This window comes from Macaca thibetana, chromosome 3 (genome assembly GCF_024542745.1).
Source record: "Macaca thibetana thibetana isolate TM-01 chromosome 3, ASM2454274v1, whole genome shotgun sequence".
In the NCBI taxonomy this organism is placed as follows: domain Eukaryota; kingdom Metazoa; phylum Chordata; class Mammalia; order Primates; family Cercopithecidae; genus Macaca; species Macaca thibetana.
In genome coordinates, this window is record NC_065580.1 from 101,114,906 (window position 1) to 101,133,061 (window position 18,156).

Here is an 18,156-nt window from a genome sequence, read left to right on the forward strand (position 1 = left end):
ACCCAGGCACAGACTGGAAAAAAATCTCTGTTAAATGCTCATGGACTCTTTAAATGCTCATGGACAGCTCTGGATGTCATGTGCGGCCTTGGCCCCTTCCACATACCCTGGGCCAGAGCTGCCACATCCAAGTCTGAGGAGGTCTTACAAAGACCAAAGGGGGCGTGCGTGGCACGGAGGTGGGGTGCGGGGAGGGGCCGGGGAGACACTGCAAGGAACCATGATTCCTAACTTAATTCAGCAAAGTTCCTTGAGCCCTACTACATGAGTACCTCTGAGTGCAGGGCTATTTTTTTCAATTTAGGGACAACAGGACAGTGAATCTGTCTAAGTGTGGCTACAACTCCTGCTCCACGGCTTGGCCAGAGCCCAAGGCTGACCTTTCCTAACACCCCACACCCTTCCCCATGAGCCCCCATGGCTGGCCCATTCACTTACTGTTCATTCTCATAGTAGAGCTTGCTGATGGCCCAGGCGATGATGATGGGACAGGGGATGCCTGAGAGAAGGACAGACTTGGGCTGCAGGGGACCGATGGACAGGGACCTTCTTGTAGGACATATCATGGTGGACCACAATGGGGCTGGGACCATGTTTTTACTCTTCCAACAGCAGGTTACCCAGAACCCCAGGGGTGCCCTGTCCCTCGACCCCTGGCCCATGCCCCCGCCCCTCTCTCCAAGCAGGGATGCGTGACTTTGTGATAGAGTAGAGCCAGCCAGTTTCTGAGCCAGAGACAAAGGCCTTGGACAGGTCCTTCCTGGCAGGGGGAGAAGAGCTATTTGAGGAATATCCTTTGGAGGGATCCTTTGCTTGTTCCTCACCAGCATGGAGGGAAGTAGCTGCATCCGCGGGACTGGGCTGGGGGTGGAGGGCAGAGCCGGGCTCTGGTCCTTGGACCCAAGACGAAGGGAAATGGCCTGGTGAGAAGTCCTCCCCCCAACTAGGCCCTGCTGCCCCCGGGACCCTCACACCATCCGATGAAGAGGAAGAGCCACTTGCGCAGGCGCTCGGTGGAGTAGGTCATGACGATGGCCGTGTGCAGGTAGCAGCCTTCCACAAACATCCAGAAGAAGTTGGTCACCACGAAGTAGTTGAAGATGGTGGTGATGCAGCGGCACCAGACCTGTGTGCAGGGCACAGGCTGTCAGGAGGTTGCTCAGGGCCCAGGCAGGACATACACATCCCCAGGCAGGGCAACAAGACACAGGGCTTCCCAAAGGGGTTTGTGAATATGCCATCAAATACCAGTGAACCTCACTCTGAAAAGCCTCATCCTTCTCCAGTGCTCTTTCACTCTTTCAGATTAAGTTAAGGTGCCATTCTCCACTGGGGCCAGTGTGCTTTTTTAACATCTCTCTAACTCTAATTTTTCTTTCTAGTAAAGAGAGGGAGAGTCTGGCTCTGAGCTTTCTGTAGACAGAGGCTGGAATTCAACCACCTTGTTGTATTTTCATTTTAGTTTTTTTGAGTCATTTTCAATCCATAGCAAGTCAGATCTGCTTCCTTTTAGGGATGGGATATGGAATTTCATTTAGAAAAAAATGAAAAAAAAATTGAGTAAAGTGAGTCAAGGGTGTATGAAGTGGGGCTGCGGCCAAGGAGGGGATACTCCAAAGACTCTGGGTTTGGGAACTTCTGGACTTGGCACAATCATTACTGGCTCTGGAGGGAAACTTGCAAAGTACACGGCTCCTGGCAAGTCACTGCACCTCTCTGAACCTCAAAAAGTAACACTGCCTTCCAGGGTGGTTGAAGGAGACAGAGGATAACAAAGACAGGCACGAGGGTAGCTGTGTTGTGGCTGTGGTTGTGCCTGCTGTGGTTCCGTGCCTTCCCAGCAGAGGGGAATTTGTCCCTGTCCCTCTGAGCAAGGCTACCTTCCCCAAGCACAAAGGTTACCTTCCCAAAGGAAATAGGGAGGGGAAGCCCCCGCCCCTCTAGAGCCACACAGTGGGCCACAGCAGGGCCAGGATCTAGGCCTTGGGCTTCCACGCCAGAGCTCCTCTCAACGGACCCCCACCTGGTCATCTTCCCCACATGCTCATCCCCAGGGCACCCTGAGAGCCAAGGCTGGGACATGGGGAATGATGGAGCCAGCTCAAGGTCCGGGGACCTGTGTGTCAGGGGCTCTGCTTCTGGCTCTGACAGCCCCAGTTCTTAGATAACCCTCCTGTCCTGAGCTGCTGGCTGCTTCTGGGCTTCCCTGCCCAGTCCCCGTGGCTGTCTTCTGGGCTTCCCTGCACAGCCTCCTGTGGAGGTCTGTCTCCTTTTTTCCTGAGAAAGTCCTGCTGAGGTGGGAAGCTACCGAGCCCCTCCTCCCAACCCTATTTTTCCTCCATGGTTGATGATGTTCTATTAGCATAAGCCCACGTGGGAGCTGGAAGGCGCCCTCAACTTGAGTGAGCCTATTTGGTTCTGAGGCAAGGTTCTTTGTGGGACCATGTTAAGGATCACACCAGGCTGGTGTCTGCTAAGGCACAGGCCACCCAAAGGAAATGTACTGAGAAGTCTCTAATGGTGTGCCACAGGGCTCTGCGATGGCCCAAAACTAGTCTATACTTTTACAATGGCTTGGATACAGTACACAGCAATGGACAGAAATCCAGGGTGGACAGTTAGCATGTGGGATAGCCCCTTATGTAGAGGTATCATCACTGCATGTGACCTTGGCTAGTCACTCAACCTCTGTGAGTCTCAGTTTCCATGTCTATGTAATGGGGAAAATGATCCCTGCTAGTCTCATTGGGATTCAGAGAAAGCTCAACAGAGGTTAGTTCTAGCCTCTTTTTCTCAAAGAGGACTTTGAGGACATCTGAATCCACAAGATAAGGAGTGGACTAGGATAAATGTGTCTGGAGTCAGCTTTGTAAAGCTTCCAGCCTGGCAGCTTCCTGCTCCTCCCAGCCCAGCTCTGGTGGGACAATGGCTAGGGTGGAGGCGAGCTCAGGTATGGTTTTGCACCTGAGCCACAGCCCAGTTGACAGCATTCTGGCCATGGGTCAGCCAAGGAGCAGCCAGAAAGTCAGGTGTCACCAGCTGAGAGTAGGGGGGACTGGTGAACATCAGTCTCTGTGTGCAAATCTCCAAGGGGTCTGTCTCAGAGCCTGGAGAGAGTACAGAGGATTTGTTCTCAGAGTGGGAGCAAGAATGGGGTAGAGTTGCAGAAGCTCAACATTAGGAAGAGCTTGTAAGAGTAAAAGCTGCCCAAGAAGAAGAGGGCTGCTTTGATAGGTAGTGAGTTTCCTGTCAAAGGAGGGGTCTAAGCAGACAGCAGACAGAGAGATGGGTGCCCCCAGAGCCCAGAGTCCCCCAGGTCTAGCCCCGAGTCTCCCCGAGCAGTGACCTCATTGCTCTCGTGTACTTCATGGTCGATGAGCTGCAGCAGGAACCACATGACATTTCGCAGGATAAAGGTGGTGATGAGGTTCCAGTGAATCACATTCCGCAGACAGCGGATGCTCCTGTGGGAGGTGCAGGTCAGGGGTCAGCCAGGGTCAGGGGTCAACTGGGACTGGGTTCGCCCTGAGGCCAGGTAGAGACTCAGCCTAGGATGAGGGCAGGGCTGCACTAGGAGCCACTTCCCACCCACGGTGGCCACAGTGAGGCCTCTGAGTCCAGCTCCCACTCTGCACCCCACATGCCTGCTGGTGATCTATGCCCTGGCACCCCGCCCAAACCCCCCTTTCTCCACTGGCCCTTTTATCTCCTGGACCCCAGAATGGAGGTGAGAATGTCTGGGAGAGGTGAAGGGGGTACTGTAGGAGGAGGGAGAAGGAGAAAGCAAGGCGGAAGGGTGGACTCACCGCAGGGCCAGGAAAAGCAGGAAGGCAGCCACCAGGGCTGCCACAGATATGCAGTGGCCCAGGTAGTTGAGGACAAGGGCGACGCGGTAGTGCAGGTCGTACTTCCTCTGCTGGACAGACAGACATGGGCAGGGCAGACGGGGGCATGGGCACGTGAGGGTGGGGCTGGGTACTCCAGCCATGGCCACCTCTGTGTCCTAACCTTGGGGGCAGAAGTGCTCCAGCTGTCGTTGCCATGCCTGGCTCTTAGAGTTCATTCCTGTTGGCCCTGGGTGGCTCTTGTTGTGATAAGTGGCTGTGGTCAGGCCTTCCAACATGCATTTATTTTAATTTTTTTAGAGATGGGGTATCAGTCTGTTGCTCAGGCTGGGATCCAGTGGCTATTCACAGGTGTAATCATAGTGCACTGCAGCCTTGATCTGCAGGCCTGAAGCAATCCTCCCACTTCAGCCGCTCAAGTAGCTGGGACTACAGACATATGCCACTGTGCCGGGCACCAACATGCATTTTTGGGGGCACATTTTGAGAGGTATGGGTACAGATTCTTTTTAAAAATTCTAGACTCTAGAATGCTTCTCCTGAGTTTAGTCTCAGCCCAGATCCCAGCTGGCTGAGTGACTGAGGGTGGGTTGATTTTTATCTTGGGACCTCAGTTTTGATGTCTGTACAATGGGGCCAACCTGCCATCCTACCTCAGAAGCAATGGCCTATGGGAGGCCTGGGGTGGGGTGCATTGAGATTACTCTGCCCTGGAGACCACACGAGAGGGTGCACTCTCTATAGAGAATTTAGAAATTTTATTCAAACTGAATAAAAGTCAGTTGACTTTTAATTATCACCAAGTGTTGGCAATTTGAAACAAAGTCAGTGATGAAATACTCCTTCCTGCCAGGGAGAGCCACCCCTCCACCCTACCCACCCCCTGTGTTGATTCTCCACTGCTGGAGGGGCAGAAAGAGTGGAGGTGAGAACTGAGGGCTGGAGGCCTCCCTGCCCGTTGAGTGGCCTCCTTGCAGAACCTCTGTGGCTCACATTTTGCAGAATGACTTTCTCAGGGCGGGTGAATGTTTTTCCCTCTCAATTTGGACTTCATTTGGGGAAAAGTCCCAGCCCCACTGAGGACTGAGGACTGTGCTGGGTAATGAGGAGGGGACAGAGCTGAGATGTATCCTTTTAGGTCAGGAATGAGGCGTAGCCTCAAGGAGAGGAGTTCGGTGCCTCAGCAGCACTGAATTGAATTCCAGAGCAAGAGCTGGAGCAGGAGAGGCAGAGCAGGACCCAGCTTCCCATGGGGACAGCCCTTGTGGGGCTGCATTTGTTTCCATGGGGAGTCACAGAATCAGAATGTCAGATTGGGAAACTGAGGCCCAGAGGGAGAGGAAGGTGTGCAGCCACACAGCGTCTAAGATGTTGGGAGCATTGATTACACGGTCATTCCCTTTTTGTGTCACATGCCACCTTGGCTGTATCCTCTAGCAGCCCAAGCTCTCTTGAAGGTAGGACTCCATGTCCCCCTTCTCTACTCCTCTACAGTGTCACTGAGCATGGGGCAGGACACTGGGGGCAGGGGCAGGAGGTACAGAAGGGAGTGGCTGGGTGACACAAGGATTGGTCTGCCCCCCTTGGGATCCTCTGTGTTCAACCTGAGTCCTAATACGTGTGTGAGGCCTGGGGTCACAGCAGGTGAGGGCCACTCACCTTGTCATCCAAAATGGGCTCACACTGTGAGTAGTTGATCTTTGAGGCCCACGTCCCATTCTCCAAGCATTCTCGATAGGCATTCCCTACAAAAAAATGCCAACTGCCAAGAGTCAGGTCACTCCCCTCCTCAAGAGCCCTCCCTGGCTCCCTAGTGCCCACAGGATAAGGTAAACACACCTCAGCTCTCCTAGGGCAGGAAATACAATGTGCATCTGAAAGTCTACATGTAAGCCACTTATGTGAAAATAGCACAAAAGACTCATCTTACAAGATTGCTAAAGGCATGCTAAAACCCATTTTAGATACAATCTTTGACTAGCACTTTGTACACTTCCATTTTGTTCATTTGCTTCAAAACTGAATCCATTTGTGAGCAGTGGGTTGTGCCTGAAGATTCACTGCTTTCAGCATGCCACATAATTTACATCCTCACCTCAATTGTTTTATATTTGAGATCCATACTTCACCAATATCAGCATTTCCATTTTAATAATAGCTACCATTTACATAGCATGTGTTTCCCATGTGCCAGGTCCTCTTCTAACTGCTATGGATACACATGTCCATTCAATCTCCACAACCACCCCATGAAGTAGGCATTAATATGAACCCATTTCAAAGAGGAGGAAACTGAGGCACAAAGAGATTAAGCTGCTGGCCAAGGATACAAAGATGACAAGAGGATTCAAACCCAGAAGTTCTGGCTTCAGGTCTTCTGTTCTTAACCTTTAGGCCATATCAAGTAGTGGCAAACAGGAATGAGTGAATGCTGGGCACTCAGGGCTGGGCCGCTGCTCTTGGGCCGCTGCTGCCTGGGAGGCCACCATGTGATGTCTCTCAATGTTCAAGAACCAGCCTCTGTATTCAAGTTGGAATACGATGTGTGAAAAGACGTTTCAAGGAGCATTGTCCTGTGCACACAAGTGCAGGTTTTGTCAAGGGGGATGGTAGGAAAGTTGAAAAATGCTCATATTTGCCTTTCTCTCTATCTCAGCTCCAACTGTCAAGGTCTGGCTCCTAAGACACCCCCTCCATACGCCAGCTCCAATCAGGAGGAAGCCCTCCCACCGGAGAAGGCCCGGAGCTCTCCAAGTCTGCCTCTGCTCTGCCTTCCTCACTAGTGTGTTTCTGACCTCCTGGGTGGGTTACAAATGCTGAATGTTCCATTGTTTGGGGGTGATTTTTACCAGGGTTCATCTCTCTGACTAATGGGCAGTTGTCTGTGAATTTTTCTTTTTAGCATATGTTAGATATACAATGTAAAGCTAATTAAAATAAATAGCTCGCAGATCACAGAGTTGCAGAGCTGGAGGGGGAACTTTAGGTTGTTTTTGGAAGCAGTGTGTTCTGAAATAATTAAGTTTACTTAAAAACCCACTTCCGTTGAGCCCGATGAGTTTGAAGCAATGGAATTGGGAAAGAGCACTTGCCGAAGAGCAAAATCAATGGGGAAGATTCTATTAGCTTAATTGTTTTTTAGTTTGGTGCCTGGAGCTCATCCATTCTTCAAACCCAGGGTCATGACTGGCCTATTCCTTCCTCCTGGGCCAAGGCCCATCCCTGGCAGGGCCCTGCCCTCCCCCTGCCAAGTGAGTCAGGGAATGCCCTGGTCTGATGCTGATTCTGACTCCCAGGAAGAGGAAGCCTGCTCCCCACCCCCAGCCATGGTGCCCAACTCCCCAGGTGGGCTCTGAATTTGATACCTAGGACCATCTTTTCTTACCAACATTCATGCTCATGAAAGGGAGAGGCTACCTCAACTTGTGAGGGTCGGTGATGGTGATGTCACCGAACTAAAAAAGTAATTGTGTAAGGAGGGTAAGTTCTTTTGTGAAATGAACAGTCCCTCCCTGATGGGGGTTTACAGTGTCTCTGAACAGTCTATGTGAGGTGAGGCAGACCAGAATCCTGTCTGTGTTTCAAAGGGCAGAAAAATTTATCTTCTATGTGTTCATAAATACTATCTAGCTTTCCTGAAGCTCAATGCTAGGCCCCTTCCTTCAGGAAGACCTTGATTGCTTTCACTCTATAGCTCTCTCTCCCGAGCACCTCCAGTCCTGACCGCCTGAGCCCCACACTCCAAACCTTGCCCGATGACCAGCCCTGAGCTGTCCAGGTGAGTGAGTCTGGTCACTCTGATCAGTGTGGGGGCTCCCTGAGGATGGGGCCTCGGAACACTTGTTTCCCAAATATGATATCCTGTGGTGGCACTGATAGTGGGGTGGACTTGCAGGTGGGAGGGGGTCAGGATAGAAATGCTGCAAATCAGAGACCTTTCCTCTCCCTCACACCAATGTCCATGGGGTCCCAAGTTCCATGGATTCTTTCTCCTCCTTTTCTTTTTCCAGAGTTCACTCCCCTCCTGCCCATCCCTCCATCTGCTCTCTAGTCTTCTTGCCTGGACTGCCACAACGGCCTCCTCTCTCACTTCCCTGCTTCTTCTCTTGCCACCTTGACCATGTTGATTCCTGCTTAAAAGCCATCAGTGGCTGTTTATTGCTCTCAAGAATAAAGTCTAATTTCTTAGCATGATAGTCAAGGCCCTTGATATACAGGCCCCAGCCTAGCTGCCCTGACCCATCTCCAGCATTCTGCATGGCCACTGGCATTGGCACAAACAGGCTTGGCACATACCCTCTTTGTGTGGATCCACCTCTTAAAGCACCTCCTCCTTCTTACCCACTGCTCACGGATGAACTCCTACCCATCTTTAACCCACTCTCAAATGCCACCTCCTGCATGGAGCCATCCCCAACACCCCTAGGTCTGAAGCAATCCTTTCTTTGTTTCCCCCTCTATCCCTTCCTTTGTAATGTAGTTCTTCCACTTTATTGCCCTTGAACCACAATAACACATACATTTTATATTATAATCCAGTACACACACACACACACACACACACACACAGAATCCAGTTTCAAAAAGCAAGATTTAGCTTGAGCACAACTGTACTATTTTCCTATCCAGCCTATTCTAATGCCTTCTATTCATTTCACAGACAAACGCTGATCATGACCCACTAAATTGACTCCACAGTCCACTCTTGCATCACAATCCATAGTTTGAAAAACACAAATTCTGTTTTAGTGCATTTGCCATAATTCACTATGAATTTCACATCTTTGGACCTAATCATTCTTTTCTTTGGTACTGGACTTGAGCTCCTTGGGAACAGACAAGTAAGTAGAAGCCATATTGGAGCCACCAGATCTCCCTCAGGACAGAGCCACTGAGGAAATGTGGGCTGAACAGAATTGACTCAGATCTGCTGACCCCTGGGAAAGCAGGTAGGATGCAGTAGTGGGAGGGGACTTCCCTCTCTGGCAGCCCAGCCCTGCCTGCAGATAAGCTTCTGGCTATAGACACTGGGTATCAAAGGACTGGAGGACAGATGTGCCCCACTCTTCGGAGGAGCTGTCTGCTGTAGCTAATGAGGGCACTGGGCCCTCAAGCACAGCCTTGGACAGGAGAGAGTAAGACGGAAAGAATCCCCTCTACCCCCTGGAAACCATAGATGGATGGGCACACACTCTGAGGGCAGATGGCAAGGCTAAAATTGTGGAGCTGGATGCAGAGAGGTGGGTGCCCATTACCATAGCAACACAAGTGCCCCTGCTGAGGATCAATGCTGATGATGTGGAGTGTGGGCTTCCAGGGGCATTAGGGTCTGAATGATGCAGGCAGGGTCTTCTCTTGCAGGACTCTGTAGTCTGGGAGGCCTGGTTTCCATGCTCAGAGTGGCCGAGGCCTGCCAGAAACCTCCATTACAATGGGCTCTCCCCGTTTCAGATGCTGACACTTTGCAAAGAGTTCCCAGTTCAGGCTGTTACCTGGGGTGGTCCTGAAGCCTGGCTAGGACATGAGAGCCTGTATTCTAGCTGTAGTTTTGTCTCTGGATAGCTAGGTGACCATGACTAAGTCCGTTCCCTCTTAGTCTCAGTTTTGCCTCTTAGAAAAACTACAGTAAATCGATTCTCTATGATGTTTGGCATCTCAGGTGTATCAATTATATGTTATGTGAGACTCCCCAGTCTACTAAATGCCAGTTAGCATCCCCAAGCTATTGTGACAACTCCAAGCACCCTGACATCACCTTCAAATGGTTGGCACTTCTATCTCTGATACCGTCTGGAGAGACATGGACCATAGGAGACAAGGACCATGAGGGGCTATTTTTGGTGGTAGTTTTGGGGGAAGGAGTACAAGGGACAGGGGTAGGCATGGGGAAAAGAGTGAATGGGACTGTGGTGAGGCACAGCAATGGGGTCATTGGCTATTTGGAAAGAAAAGTACAGCAAGTGAGGGAAAGGCTGGATATGGTGGCTCATGCCTGTAATCCCAACATTTTGGGAGACCAAGGTGGGTGAATTGCTTGAGCCTGGGAGTTTGAAACCAGTCTGAGCAACATGATGAAACTCCATCTCTCTCTCTCTCTAAAAAAAAAAAAAAAAAAAAAAAAAAAACCCAGGCGTGGTGGTGTGTGCCTATAGTCCCAGCTACTCAGAAGGCTGAAGTGAGAGGATTGCTTGAGCCTGGGAGGCAGAGGTTGCAGTGAGCTGAGATTGTGCCACTGCACTCCAGCCTGGGTGATAGAGTGAGACCCTGTGATGATGATTATAGAAGAAGAAGGAGGATGAAGAGGAGGAGGAGGAGAAAAAGAAGAGGTAGTACTAGTAGTAGTAGTGGTGAGGGAGAGAAAGTGATGACATTGAGGTGGGGAGGGCCAGAAGCAATATTTACAGAAGGAATGAAGTCACTACATGGGATCGGAACTTTCAGCACCGCGGACAGCGTAATGCCATTCTTCATCCCTGCCTATCTCTAAGGTTGGGGACCTCGGAGAGCTCCTAAGAACCAGCCTTCCCACCTGATATTCAGATCTTGGCCCTGGGCCCGACCCAATGAGGTCACGCCAATTCATGCCCCTTTTCAAGGCCCAGCTCCAGCCCCAGCTCCTCCAGGTAGCTTCCATGACTGTTCCAGCTCCCCAAGGGTCCGGCTGCTTGTGTCTGCCTGGCTCACGCTAGGCTGGGATTGTTCTTTCACTGACCCCTGTAAAGGTGTTGTACTTTCCTAACCAGCCCAGGTTCTCTGGAGCAGAAGTTTGCCTTATTTTGTACAAGGCTGAGAACCCCTAAAGGCATGGCCTGGTTTGCTGTCATTTCTGGCCCTTTCTTAAGTACTGCACAAAGCTGAGCACACAAGATCTTAGGATGGACCAAGGCTGATGCTGTTTCCTAGGTTACTTGGGAACTCATCGAAGGTAGGAGGCTCAGAGTGGGCCAGGAAGACAGTCTGCCACCTTGTATGCCCATGCTCCACCAAGATGCATGGCAAATACAAAACAGTCACACACGCAGGAGGAAGCCAGATCACACGACAAGACACCACGGGTAGGCTGACCCAGCTGCCAAACTGCAGACATTGCAGTCCAACCCCACATGGGGGAGGGGTGTCAGTCTTAAACAGCAAACTTGTGGGCACCATCCTCCAGGTTCCTGGCATGAAAGCTTTGACTGTTCCAAGGGAAGCAAGTTGGAAACTGAGTCATCAGGGATCTCCTTGGGAATTAGGAAGGAAGGCAACTTCTGCATCTGGTCTGGTGGGACCTGAAGAGAGAAACTGACACGTCTGGGGTCACTCAACCATGAAGAGGCAGAAGATCTCTCTCCTCTGGGACACACTTCCTCACAGGAGACCCTGGAGTTGGTGTACCTAGGAGAGAGGCTCTCCCTATGACCCTGTGTTTCAGCAGGTGCCGCCAGTTATGCCACCTCTTCAGTGTCATTGCCACTTAGTGTCCAGATCCCCAGAAGAAAATACCTTAGGGGCCAGATATCCCACTCTCAATTCATTTTACTGCCTGTAGTTAGGCCACTCCAGATCCAGCCATCTTCTTGTCTGGCTTGGGGCCTGGTGGGGAAATCTTTGACCTTGACTTTGAGTCACCTTTCTTACCTACATTTTTTGAGATGGGGTCTCACTCTGTCACCCAGGTTGGAGGGCAGTGGTGTGATCTTAGCTCACTGCAGCCTTGAACTCCTGTACTCAAGTGATCCTCCTGCCTCAGCCTCCTGAGTAATGGGACTGTAGGCATGTGCCACCATGCCACGATAATTTGCTAATTTTTTTTTGTAGAAATGGGGTCTCACTATGTGGCTTTGGCTGGTCTCAAACTCCTGGCCACAAGTGATCCTCCTGCCTCAGCCTCCCAAAATGTTGGGATTTCAGGCATGAGTCACCATGCCTGGCCATCTTTCTTGCTTTTTGTGGGAAAAACCTCTCAGCCAATGTCTCCTCCCAGCTTGGCCTTCACTTCCTGGACTGGATTGCTTTTCATCCCCAGTTAAGAGACTTTTGGGGAAGTGTGGCCAGAGCTGGGGTGGTCAGATGTATAGTCCTGGTGCTAACAGCATGGTTTTCCTGAGCTTCCCAAATGAGGTGCATCTCCTTGAGTCAGTACCCTGCATTGCCTGGAGGCCACTGCAGGCTAAGGAGGACTGACCAACGTTGAGGCCCACCTTGCATATTTCTGTCTTGATCCAATCACAGCAAATTGGTGGTCAGAGAGGAACAGGCAGCTGGTGATGTTCACCCAAGCTCAGACCCAGACTGACATAGAAGTGCTAGGTTGAGTTTGGGAGTCTACTATTGGCAACCCCAGCCAATGGGTGGGAAAGGCATCCCCAGGGCCCTTTGTTGGTGATGTCTGAGATTCAGGCCAGGGAGCTTGGATTCCATTTCTTAATGTTGTATGGACACAGCTCTCTGAACTTCAACTGCCTGTTCTGGACCTCCAGAGAGCCTCAGCTCCCTATTTTCACAGGACTTTTCACTCACGGTGCCCTGCCATCCTTAAGCAGGATCTGTAAGCATACTTACAGGAGACAGTGGGGAAACTGAGTCATAGAGGCATTGAGCAGTTTAATGAAGACCATACTGAGTCTATGAAAAAGGGAAGGGGGAGCAGAACCCAGCTCACTGTGTAAGCTCTGCCCTCCCCAGAGAAGGGGCAGTGGGAGGAGGCCCCTACCTCATGTTCCTGCCTCTACTGTACAGGGCTCCCTCCTTCCAGCCATCCTAGCAATGCTCAGTGGGCTCGTCGCCATGACGCCGGCCTGTGGAGGAAGGTGGGGAGAGGACGAACAGAGGACCCCTGTGGCAGAAGTTGCCTTGGAACTGAGAAACATCACTAGAACTCATCAAGTCCTCCACCCACCTGGTGCAGATAAACTGAGGTCTGAAGAGGGGAGACAACCTGCCCAAAGTGAGAAAAGCAGTCAGTAGGATGGTCAGAATTAGAACTGGCTTTCAGTTCATGGTTCCTGTGAAGTAATGCAGGGAGAAGACAGCTGGCTGGCAGAATGCCAGCAGCATCCCTCCAGGGGGGCAAGTGGCTGCCTTTCTCTACAGGCTTTTAGGCACCAGACCTTCTCAGTCTAGATAGACAGACTTCCCCCTCCCAGGACATCCCCAGAAACCACAGAGTTCTGGGGGCCCTCAGAGACAGCAGGAGAGCACCACCCCAGAATGAGGATAGCCATTCTTGGTGTGGGTGGGACTCTCCCCTCCCCAAGGACATGATAGCCTCTCCTTCTGGGCCCCAGGCCACCTTCAACTCCCCTCCCCTTGCTGACAATGTCCTAGCTGTCCACAGGGAGCCCCAAGCAGCATCATCTCCCCTGTGTGCCATGGCCCCACGAGGTCAGCATGTTTGCTGTCCCCTTCAAACAGATAAGAAAACCGAGACTTGGACAAGGAGGGTCTACCAGTCCCTCAGTGAGTCATGACAAACCCAGGAATTAGATCCAGCCCTGCTGAATCTGAGCCCAGGTTCCTTCCACTCTCCCGTGCCCCAGCGGCTCTCCTGGCAGGTGCTGTGTGTGAAAGGGACTGCCTGCCTGACTCTGGAGCACCTGGTGGGGGTGGGCAGTCAGGGGGGCCCAGATGCCTGCACCTGGGGCCCTGACAAGAAGCCCTGTGGGGAGCTCCCTGAGGGTTACTGAGATGGGGCTCCTCCTTTAGTCCTTTCTCAGGGATCCAAGCTGCGCTGTGGCATTGGTGGTAGGGAGTGCACAGGGAAGGATGCTGGGACCTCTGAATTAATAAGCAGGAGGTAGGAGAGGAAATGGCCAGAGTATTCTGGTCCTGCACCATAGGGCTACGGACAAACAGCTGCTGTCTCTAAAGCCAGCAGAATCAAGGCCCATGCCCTGGTCCAACATGTGAGGCCTCCATGATCTGGCTTCTGCTCCCCTCCTTCCTTCCATCTGACACATCATTAGCTCAATTTTTCAAGGTACTGTTCAACAAGACTTTCTCCATGAAGTCTTCCAAACTTACTCTCCCTTCCTCTTGGAATAATTCCTTTCCATGTGCTCCGACTGTCTTCACTGCGCTATTTTACTTGAGAGCATATATTAGAAAGTTCTCTTTGAGAGTCTGCCTGTCACTGTTTCTAGAACAGGAGCTCCTGGAAGGCAGGCTCAGGTCTTATGCATCTTTGAAAACCTTGTCTCTAGGCTCCTCAATGCTTTCTGGGGGAAAGGGTGAAATACAACCTCAATAAGGGGTGAGCCTGAGCAAGATGATTAGGTGGCTGGAGGATTCCTGGGGAGAGTAGGAGACAGGAAAGATCAAGATGCATGCAGAGGTGGGTAGAAGCTAGAGCAGAAGCCAGGAGTTTCCGGAGCCAGCAGAGGCCCATCAGGGCCCAGACTTGCTGTAGGACTCTGGGCAGCTGTATTTCCCTCTCCTCATTTCGTACCCTTAAGTGGGGAGGGGAGGGCTGGACTCAATGTATAGAGGGCTCTGCAGCCGGGCAGCTCTGGAGTGTAGGGTGGCCACAAGGGCATCCACTTCTGCTTTATTTCTCTTCCTTCCTTCTTCTCTTAGCTAAACCTCTGTGATGGCTGTGCCCGTCCCGCCTTCCCTCTCTCCCAGCAGGGAAGCTGTTCTCACACATGGAGTAACTGATGGGCCTTGGAGAATGGAATAAAGTCAGGGCGGGATCAGGTCTCACCGGTGTCTGAGAATGCAGACCTAAGTTTCCGGATTTACAGCTTCTACTTCTTCAACCCAGAGGGCAGGGTCTATCTGGGGTCCTCCTGAGGCTTGTACTCCTGTACTGTGCCTGTCCTCAACAAACATGGCATCCCAACTGCTCCAAGACCTTTAAAGTTTACCCCCACTCCCTCCAGAAAGCCTCCCAGGAATGTCCCAGTGTCCACCAAACCCCTCTTCCTGATCTCTGACTGTTGATTTGCACAAGCCTGGTAGATAAGCAGCCTGGGGCTTCCTGAGGGCAGGTTTCAGCTTTTCTTATCACCTCTGGCCCTGAGGACTGAAGAAGGGATTAAGCAGGCAGACCCAATGGGAGAGACCCCTCTGGCTGGAGACCACTCAGCTTATGTGTTTCCATTGTAACACAACCAGTGTTTCAGCATGTCTCTAGAATGGGGTTCTGGGAAGTGAGGACCCCTAACCTCCCCATGTGGCTAGGTTAGATGGGATGCCCCTTCTTCCCCTGTCCTGGCAGATGCCTCAGTACAGATAACCCCAGCCGTTCCCAGTAGGACATTGTGGAGCCTGAGGTCAAGGAGGCTGAGGCTGAGCCAAGCTGCACTTAGTGGTTCCACAGAAGGAAAATGGACCATGGCCAGGAGGGAGGTGGCAGGACCCTCCTTTGCAGCCAAAAGGACCACAGGGACAGGCAAGATGAGGTGCAGGAGAAGGGCAGATAGAGTGAGGGATGTGAGCTGGGAGATGGTGGGTTTGGAGATGGAGCTGGGGGACGGAGAAGGCAGTAAGGAGAGATGGAGAAGGAGAAAGACAGAGAAAGAGAGAGAGAGGTAGAAAAAAAAAGAGAAACTGAGAAGGACATAGAAACATACACAGAGACACAGAATCACACATAGAGAAAAACAGAAACAGGGAGACAACGAGAGAGACACAGAGACAGCGATGTGCACAGAGATGGGCTCAGACAAGTCCATGTGGAACGGGGAGAGGTGGGAGGAAAATGGGATATAAGTGCCCCACTTCTGGCCAAACCACTTCCATGCTAATCCACCTCCTTTCTGAATACAGATAGGGAGACTGAGGCCCACAAAAGGGATAAGACTTGCCCCGATTAAATTGAATATGGACATTTAGGATTGTTTCTAGCCACCCAGGATTTGAACCTGGGCTCGGGGAATCCTGGGGGAAGACCGAGGCTACCTCCCCACCTAGAGCTAAAATGCCAGATCCTTACTTCCCAGGCTCCCTTGTAGCCAGAGCTTTGGCATGGGACCTGGGGCTCCACATACTCCCCCAACCATCAGATGCACCTACCTGAGGGAATTAGTGAACTGGGGGCCCCCAGATGGAGACAGGGAGAAAGCCTCTCCAGAGATAACTGCAGGAAGCTTAAGACTCCAGGTTGGGCCGGGCGCGGTGGCTCAAGCCTGTAATCCCAGCACTTTGGGAGGCCGAGACGGGCGGATCACGAGGTCAGGAGATCGAGACCATCCTGGCTAACACGGTGAAACCCCGTCTCTACTAAAAAAATACAAAAAACTAGCCGGGCGAGGCGGCGGGCGCCTGTAGTCCCAGCTACTCGGGAGGCTGAGGCAGGAGAATGGCGTAAACCCGAGAGGCGGAGCTTGCAGTGAGTTGAGATCCAGCCACTGCACTCCAGCCTGGGTGAAAGAGCGAGACTCCGTCTCCAAAAAAAAAAAAAAAAAAAAAAAGACTCCAGGTTGGCCAGGTGCAGCGGCTCACGCCTATTCTCCCAGCACTTTGGGAGCCAGAGACAGGAGGATCGCTTGAGTCCAGGAGTTGAAGACCAGCTCTGGCAAAATGGCAAGATCCACCTCTACAAAAAATTTAAAAATTAGCCAGGTGTGGTGGCATGTGCCTGTAGTCTCAGCTACTTGGGAGGCTGAGGCAGGAGGATCACCTGGGCACAGGAGTTTGAGATTGCAGTGATCCTTGATCGTGCCACTGGACTCCAGCCTGGGTAGTAGATTGAGACCTTGTCTCAAAAAAAAAAAAAAAAAAAAAAAAAGACTCTAGAGTAGTGGTGGTAGTGGTGGCAGTGGTGGTAGCAGGGCTGTGTCCCACCTAGTGGCCAGGGCTGGTGGTGTTGGCAGGGCCTTTCAGGGAGAGGGAGGTCCCCTCACTGGGCTAGCTCTGCCCTGTGTTCTTGGCTTGGGGCCCCAAATCTGGTTCTCTAGCCCACTCTGGATTCCATAAGCTCCCCGATATATTTTTTAAAAATTTCTTCTCTGCTTAACCTAGCAGAGTTGCTTTTTGAGAGGCAGCAGAACCTGGGTTTGAATCCTTGTTCTGTTATAAGTGACTTAATTGCTCCACACCTCATTTTTCCCATGTGTAAAATGAGGATAATGCTATGTCTCTGTCACTGGATGGTGCAAGGATTAAATGAGTTAAACCACAGTACAAACACGTGGAAGCTCAGCCACTGAACCGCCAGCACAGGTTGTGTAGAGAACACCCGAGGAGACTCTTGTGCTTAACTTGGCTCTGCCACTGACTAGCATGTGTGGCCATGCACTAGTCCCTTCCCTTCCCTTGGCCCTGCTGCATCTGGAAATAGCTCTGGGTAAGATGGCTCAAGGCTCTGACCCAGCCTCCCAAACTCACACACTGTAGCTATTTGCTAACCCCACATCCTAAGGACTTCTAAATGCCTTATCTCCACTCTTGGCGCTCTCTTGAGCTTTTCCCAACCCAGCCGGCTGCTTTCTGGACATCTCTGCTCAGGTGTCCCTCCAGCTCCTCAAAGCCAACGCATCCCCAGCTGTGCTCAGCTGTTTCTTGTGTGCCCAACGCTTTACCTTGCTGTTTCTCACCATATCTTGTCAATTTCAAATGCCCAAGATTGCTGGCGTCTTCATCCTCATTTGCTCCCACAACCTGTAGTCTACCTGGCTCTGTGCAGAAGTCCCCTTACCTCTCCTTTCCCTCCAGAGGACAGTGTGCTCCCAAAGCTGAGCTCCCCTGCTCACAAGCTCACCCAGGCTCCCTCTCCAGATGGTGAAGCCCTGTAGAATGGCCTGCATCACCTGACCTCCATGCTCCTCCCCAGCCTCATTGTTTCTCCTACTCCCTGTTCTCCATACAACACTCACTCCCCTCAAGGCACAAAGCCCGGCCTCTCTCCATGCTTTGCCCAGTCCCCTCAGCCTAGAGGGCCTCTCCTGTGCCTATTACACACTCACCTGCTAAAACCCAACCTGTCCCCAGAAGTCCAGCTCAGAGGGCTAAGTCCTCCCTGATCCTCCAGGCCGGAGGTCTAAGTCTTCTTTCCAAATCTCTAAGCTCTTCTCACAAACCGAATGCCTCTTATGGAGGCAGTACTGCTCCATGGTTAATAGTGAGGGCTGTGGATTCACCTGCCTGCACTGGTGCACAGGAGCTGATTAGGACTTTGAACAAGTTACTTCATGTGTCTGAGACTCAGTGTTCTTGTCTGCCATATGGGCATAAAAGCAGTGTATATCTCAGAGGGAGTGTGGGTGAGTGGGATTATGGATGCCTGAGATATGGATACAAAGCTCTCTCAGTAGTAGCTGGCACCTGGAAAATGATCAACACTTGATAGCTTTGTGGCAGATTCTGTGTGCTCAGTTGAGTTGAAAAA

General features: G+C 51.6%; 2 protein-coding genes across 2 annotated transcripts in view; both read right to left on the reverse strand.

The window, feature by feature from the left end:
* GGCT (gamma-glutamylcyclotransferase) overlaps positions 1-18,156 on the reverse strand; it is a 1,150,694-nt gene that overhangs the window by 150,526 nt on the left and 982,012 nt on the right. The window lies entirely within an intron of this gene.
* The window catches only part of CRHR2 (corticotropin releasing hormone receptor 2), a 29,567-nt gene that overhangs the window by 8,444 nt on the left and 2,967 nt on the right, over positions 1-18,156 (reverse strand). Inside the window, exons 3-7 of the mRNA XM_050783264.1 lie at positions 5,505-5,590; positions 3,807-3,916; positions 3,347-3,464; positions 973-1,126; positions 439-499 (exon numbers count right to left, since the gene is read on the reverse strand). Coding sequence (XP_050639221.1) covers positions 439-499; positions 973-1,126; positions 3,347-3,464; positions 3,807-3,916; positions 5,505-5,590 — 529 coding nt within the window. The remainder of the gene's footprint in view (positions 1-438; positions 500-972; positions 1,127-3,346; positions 3,465-3,806; positions 3,917-5,504; positions 5,591-18,156) is intronic.